The sequence below is a fragment of the Arachis hypogaea genome, chromosome 10, assembly GCF_003086295.3.
Source record: "Arachis hypogaea cultivar Tifrunner chromosome 10, arahy.Tifrunner.gnm2.J5K5, whole genome shotgun sequence".
Classification (NCBI taxonomy): Eukaryota; Viridiplantae; Streptophyta; class Magnoliopsida; order Fabales; family Fabaceae; genus Arachis; species Arachis hypogaea.
The window spans coordinates 79,728,663-79,735,420 of NC_092045.1; the positions used below are offsets into that span (position 1 = coordinate 79,728,663).

The 6,758-nt window shown below is 32.3% G+C and overlaps 2 protein-coding genes across 2 annotated transcripts; one reads left to right on the plus strand and one right to left on the minus strand.

The window, feature by feature from the left end:
* The first annotated feature begins 1,382 nt into the window (after positions 1 to 1,382).
* On the plus strand, positions 1,383 to 3,840 carry LOC112715780 (UNC93-like protein 1). The gene is made up of 2 exons (XM_025767600.3): positions 1,383 to 2,833; positions 3,082 to 3,840. Exons 1-2 carry the CDS (start codon positions 1,677 to 1,679, stop codon positions 3,332 to 3,334), a joined length of 1,410 nt encoding a protein of 469 aa, XP_025623385.1. The 5' UTR covers positions 1,383 to 1,676; the 3' UTR covers positions 3,335 to 3,840.
* A 158-nt stretch (positions 3,841 to 3,998) lies between these two features.
* LOC112715781 (uncharacterized) lies at positions 3,999 to 5,991 on the minus strand. Its single transcript, XM_025767601.3, has 2 exons — positions 5,782 to 5,991; positions 3,999 to 4,338 (listed from the first exon to the last, which is right to left on the minus strand). The coding sequence occupies exons 1-2, from the start codon at positions 5,878 to 5,880 to the stop codon at positions 4,171 to 4,173; spliced, it is 267 nt and encodes an 88-aa protein (XP_025623386.1). The 5' UTR covers positions 5,881 to 5,991; the 3' UTR covers positions 3,999 to 4,170.
* Between the last annotated feature and the right edge of the window lie 767 nt (positions 5,992 to 6,758).

Genomic DNA, 6,758 nt, shown 5'->3' on the forward strand with positions numbered 1-6,758 from the left:
CTCAGGCAGGGTCTCATCAAATTTTGTCTGGTGCGCAAGATCCGAGACGCCTACCAAACAGAAAAAAAGATTAAAAATAAAAGGAGGGTCAATACATAAAATAACAAATTTACTGTTTTTTACAATATAATAAACAAGTGTGATAAAAGGGTACCACTCGATCAAGTTTGCTAGCAATGTGCCCAATCTGATCCAATTTGTAAAGCGTATCCTCGTTGCCCAATAATTGCTATTCCATCTAACCACACTCTAGTAAAATAAAATAATATATACTGAACTCAGCTCCTTTAATATTAACTAAATTTTTAAAAGACATAGTTAAATCAACTAATTGTCTACCTTACATCTTAATCAGTTTATAAACTTATTAATTAAAATGTAAGTCACATGAGGCTGTCAACTAACTCTATAAACATACTAATCAATAACTAACTGAAAACTAAATTTTAATAATCATGTTCCCTTCTAATCTAATCTAACTAATTATTCCATTAATTACAATCTAATTTACAACTTAAACTAATTACTCTGACTAAACAAATTAACAATTAATTAATAACTTATACTAATTAACATGTTATAAACAGTAAACAGCAACTATACTTGAAAACAATAGCAAACTAACATGTTATATACTCTAACTAACATGTAAACAGGGAGCACTAATTCTAAATAACATGTAAACACTAAATAGTAACGCTAACTAACATGTAAATAGTAAACAATAACTCTAACTAACATGTAAACAGTAACTCTAGCTAACACGTAAACAGTAACTATGTAACTCTATCTAACATGTAAACACTAAACACTAACTCTATCTAACATGTAAACACTAAACACTAACTCTAACTAACATGTAAACAATAACTCTAACTAATATAAGATATCCTGACCTAAAACTGATGATGTAATGGATAAAAATTTTACGGATGTCAAAAGACAGAAAATCTCATACAAAAGAATTTGAATATCACAAGCGAATGAGGAACAAAGTGGATTTGGAGGAAAGATTTAAAAGGAAAGAGACAAATGAAAATGGCCCCACAAGTATGGCGAATTCAACCTGAAGTTCGCGGGGTACGACGAACTTCATATAAAATATTGTTTGGAGAATTAAATATTTTTTAATTTTATTCTAGAAAAAATTCTATGAAAAAGAGTATATATATGATGATTTAAACAAAAGGTTGATACTACCATGAAGATTTTATAATTGTTTTCATATAAATATGCTTTTTTTTATCATTAGATCATGAATTTTATGGTTTGATTTTGATGTGTTAAGAAAGTGTTATTTATTTTAAAAATATAGCTAAACAAACAAAATATATTTTTAACACAAGAATTTTTATAAAAAGATGTTTTTAGTATTTTCATTTGAGCACGCGCCTAAAAAAAACTGAAAATCTTCACCAAAACCGAACAAATTGACCTTCATTTTCACCCAGTGCTTGCGTAATCACCTAAGCTCATTCTGCTATTAAATTCAAACCGAGAGTCACAACCAGAACGGAAAGCATCCATGAAAATTGGGTTAGTTTGTCATATTATAAACGGCAACACTCTAAGCTTCGCCGTTACTCTTTCTCCTTAAATAACACAATTCCTTCTCACAAACACACTCGAGTCTCAACCTTTGACACAATTAAAGAAAGTGTTGAGTTGATTATCAAATGGGTTCAGATTCCAATGGAAATCAAGAATCTGGGACCCAGATCCCTCCTTCATCATCACTGTTCAGGTACAATTCACCGTTGGTTCAGGTCATCCTTATTGGCCTAGTCTGCTTCTGCTGCCCCGGAATGTTCAACGCACTTTCCGGCATGGGTGGTGGCGGCCAAGTCAACTCAACCGCCTCTAACAACTCCCTTACCGCACTTTACACCACCTTCGCCATCTTCGGCATTCTCGGCGGCGGCATCTACAACCTCCTGGGACCACACCTCACACTCTTCGCAGGTTGCTCCACCTACGTCCTCTACGCCGGTTCCTTCCTCTACTACAACCACTACCAGCACCAAGCTTTCGCCATAATCTCCGGCGCCATTCTTGGCGTTGGAGCCGGGCTTCTATGGGCTGCAGAAGGCGCCATCATGACCTCTTACCCTCCGGTGAATCGAAAAGGAACCTACATCTCCATCTTCTGGAGCATCTTCAACATGGGTGGTGTTATAGGTGGCCTAATCCCTTTCATCTTGAACTACCATCGCAGAGATGACGCAGTTTCGGTTAACGACGGAACGTATATAGGTTTCATGGCGTTTATGTCAGTGGGAACAGTTCTTTCGCTGGCGATCTTGCCGGCCAGGAAGGTTGTTCGCGACGACGGAACTCGGTGCACTAACATGTTGTACTCAAACGTTGGAACGGAGGCTATAGAGATTGCTAAATTGTTTTATAACTGGAAGATGCTTCTCATGGTTCCTGCTTCTTGGTGTAGTAATTTCTTTTACACGTATCAGTTCAACCATGTGAACAAGACCATGTTCACTTTGAGGACAAGAGGGTTGAACAATGTGTTCTATTGGGGGGCGCAGATGTTGGGTTCTGTTGGGATTGGTTATGTTATGGATTTCAGTTTTAAGAGCAGAAGGAAGAGGGGTTTGGTGGGGATTCTTGTGGTTTCTGTTCTTGGTACTGGGATTTGGGCTGGTGCGCTTGCTAATCAGATCAAGACTCCACCTAAGATCTTGGATTTCAAGGACTCTGGTCATTCATTTGCAGGGCCCTTTGTCTTGTATTTTAGCTTTGGTTTGCTCGATTCCATGTTTCAGAGTATGGTCTATTGGGTTATTGGTGCCCTTGCTAATGATTCTGAGATTCTTAGCAGGTAATTCAACGCATTCATCTTTTTTTCGTTCTATTAATTCTTTCTTAGCAGGTAACCTTTAATTTTAATCATTTTGTTCTTAACATTTTTTATTTGTGTCAAAATTATTCTTAACTCTATCTAAAAAGGAATTAACTCCGTCCAAATCATTAAGGATAAAATTAAATAAATCGAAAACGTGAAAGTTTCGATATTTTTTAAGAAAATTGATGTTAATTAATTGTGGGACTGGTTACATTAATTCACAGGTATACTGGGTTCTACAAAGGTATTCAAAGTGCAGGAGCAGCAGTTGCTTGGCAAATTGATAACCATAATGTGTCCTCTAAAGCTCAGTTGACTGTGAATTGGATACTAACAACAATAAGTTATCCAATGTTATTGGTTTTGGTGTTGATGGCTGTGAAAGAAGACAAGGGTGAAGTAGTAGTAGAAGAGCCTGTGAAACAAGTTGCTCCTTCATCGGCTGATAATAACAATAATGGCTCCGATGCCAAATAACAAACAATACACACCTTTCTAATGGCAAAATCAACTAGTCTTTGTCATCTCTTTGTTTGTCATTTACTTTTCAATATTAAAAGGCAGAAGAAAGGAAAAGGAATTAATTTGTTTCCACTTTCAAAGTTCACACGATCACATCCGAAAAGTCCGAAGTTTGTGAACTCAATTGTTTTGATGTGGTAAAAGACAAGGAAAAGGGAACAAAAGTATGGATTGGATATTGGTCCCATTAATTAAGTTTTGAATTTTCTTTTGCTTCTTATGGAGTTTGAAAACGTATATCTATGTATTGGTTAGGCATCAGTGTCAACGTGTGTTGAATAGTGAAGTATATATTTTCCTTGATATATTGGTGTTAGGGGAATTGATCTTTTCACACTTTGGTAAACTATAAATTGTTGTCGTTAGTGGAATTACTAATTTTGTCTGATCCAATGCAACTGTGATGTGATGTAGTCCTAATTTATCTCTAAATGATTCACAATTCCTACTATTTTGCAATACTTCATCAATTTGTGAAGAATTTCATCCAAACACTTTTTTTAGCCCCAAGTCTAACTCTGACCAAACTTTGTTTACCATATGATTGACAGATAGTTGTTCTAAACCTTGTTAGCACACAAAAAGTCAATTGAATCTAGCAAATATCGGCAGAAGTAAATTAAAAGCGAAAGATTTTTTTTTTATTGATTGATGACCCAAGAAATGAAACAATATCACTCAAGCAAGGTTACAACTTACGCCACCCAGCACATCTTTTTTAATTTTGTGGAAAATATTTGTGTCATAAGGATGGCTAGGATCGATGATGATACAATAGAGAATTAACATGATTACAGGGTGACAAGAGGTACAACAGTTGGGTCCTTTTTCTCGGCTTCTTCCTCCTCCTTCGCCTCTTCAGCGGCAGGAGCAGCAGCCTCAGCCTTAGCTTCTTCCTTTGCAGGCTCAGAAACGTCTACCAAAGGCTCTTCCTTCTTCTCTACCTCTTCCTTGTTTTCCTGCATTAGTTTAAAACTCAATACTTAAATATTTGATTTTGAGACCTTAAAAAATTCAAAATTTTCAATGAATAATGTTATACGAATACTTATCAGTAATGTTAAAGAAATAATAATTTAAATTTATCTTATTTAACTTAACATTTATAATTATATATGATTTAAAATTATATATTTATTACATCTAATATTATATATTTATTTTAAAAAAATTAATAAATGTAAAATAAAATAATTTTTAGTTGATTTAGACTAATTTTTATTATTTTTTAACTATAATGCATGAATAAACACTGACATATACACAACAAGATATCGAATATAATATATGTAAAACACAAATTTTAAATTCTTATATATAAAATACAGAGATACGACATATATATAAAATATAAAATAATTTGTAGATAAATTATAATGATATTTTGATATTTTATTGATATTAAAATATAAATTAATTTTTAATTATTTTTAATATCTTTTTTTAATTATATAAAATATTTTTTGTTCTAATAAATAATAATATAAATAATGCTATATAGCATATATTATCATTTTTTACCAATATTTGACCATCGATAATTTGACTTATGTTTAAAGAGTTTTGCACACAAAAAACATATAATTTGTACTTATATTTATCATAATTTATACACATAAATCAATACATTTTGTATCTATATTTTTCAAAATTTGTATACATGAATTAGTAAAAATTATTTGTTAAAGACAATTTAGTATTTGTATTAGTCAAATAATGACCAAAAATACTAAAAAATTATTGACTCCCATGAATTTCTTTAATAATATATATTATTTCTAAATTTATTTTAAAAATATATATTAAGAATAAGATTGAATATACTAATACATTACATACATGATGATATTTAGGTATATTTAAATATATCCAAAATTTTTATTTTATTTTTTATTAAAACGCAGTTAGACATATATAAAAAATATACGTATCCAACGAATATAAACGAATATCATATTTAAAATGTACCTGATATACAAAAACAATAACTCATCGAAATATCTTGCTTCATAATTTTCTAAAGATTTCAGAATACTTAAAAAAAGAAGAGTTTTCTGATAAGATTCATTTATATCTAAGTTTTATCTTTTGATTCTATACTTTAAACTTTTGCCTATAATTATTATACTAAAAGAGTAGAATGTAATGGAGTAGTCCTAAAACTATTTTTTCTGAATCACTTCTTTATTTGTAAATTGTAATATATTAACACCATTATTTTTTGTCATTGGCACGCACTTTCTAATAACATGCTTCAATTGTATCAATTTGACTTGTGAGAGACAGTTGGTCAAACCATTATTACGTTGGGTTTGAGATTAGAAATGAATAAATAACGTCATCATCATCATATTGAAAATGAAAATGAAATCAAATATATAGATATATATAGAAAAATAAACCTGAGGAACATTATCGCCCTCAGCGGCCTTGGGTGTGATTGGCTCAACTGGGGCCTCTCCTTCATAAACATTCTTAGGACTGCTCATGCAACCTCTCATTTTTTTAATACAAAAGGTGTTGAAGATAATGTAGGAGGTTGTAAGGTAAATAGAGATAAAGAGAAGAACCAGTTAAAATTGGAAATTACAGTGCTGATTGCTGAGGGTGAGGTAAATGATTGGAGAAAGAAGAATATATATAGACGCAAAATGGCACACATTAATAGCTAAATGTAGGGCCTGTGTTTTAGGAGAAGTTTTCGGGTTTGCAAGATCATTTGGCCTGACAAATTCCCATGGCAAACTTCTGTTTTTCACATTTTTGAGTCTGGCTATGCGATTCTTTCGTGGAATTTGAGTTGGTTATGACTTATGACCCTTCATTTTTCTTTTCTTTTCTTTTTTTTTTTGTTTTTATTGTATAGATTTATTATATATTTTCTTCATTTTCTTTATATATATAATATATATTGAGGCTTGTGACCATCTGAGACTTTCCAAATAGCACTGTATCCTTCATGGGTTAAAAAATAAATTGGCGTGCTTTTCTAAACTTTGTAACACTCTTACATTACAACTTTGTTAATACTTTCTTCATTAACGATAGTATAAATAGAAGTTATGCTAATAATCGTCCTTGATAATTATTTTTAGGTTCAATTAAAGATTTCATGAATGATATGATTTATTGATTTTGAGTTGAGGATAGTCATCAAACCTGATCTGGTTGGTCCACTGGAAAACTTGGTCACGAATAACCGGTAAACTAGAGATCTGGCCATTAGATTTAGACCGTTCAGACAATTGAATAGATCAATGGCGGTCAAATCCACTAAAAACCGACCGGTTCAGTGAGACCTGGGTGCAAAAGCCGAGAAGACTATGGTGCACCAGCCTCACCTGATGCATAGCATAGCTCGAACCCCTGACAACAACAT

What these genes read in the sequence shown, in the direction of transcription:
- LOC112715780 (XM_025767600.3), top strand. Translation starts at nt 1,677, where the DNA reads ATGGGTTCAGATTCCAATGGAAATCAAGAATCTGGGACCCAGATCCCT. An exon ending in GATTCTGAGATTCTTAGCAG is followed by an intron (nt 2,834 to 3,081) that starts GTAATTCAACGC and finishes ATTAATTCACAG; the next exon opens with GTATACTGGGTTCTACAAAG.
- LOC112715781 (XM_025767601.3), bottom strand. Translation starts at nt 5,880, where the DNA reads ATGAGAGGTTGCATGAGCAGTCCTAAGAATGTTTATGAAGGAGAGGCC. An exon ending in AGGGCGATAATGTTCCTCAG is followed by an intron (nt 4,339 to 5,781) that starts GTTTATTTTTCT and finishes AAACTAATGCAG; the next exon opens with GAAAACAAGGAAGAGGTAGA.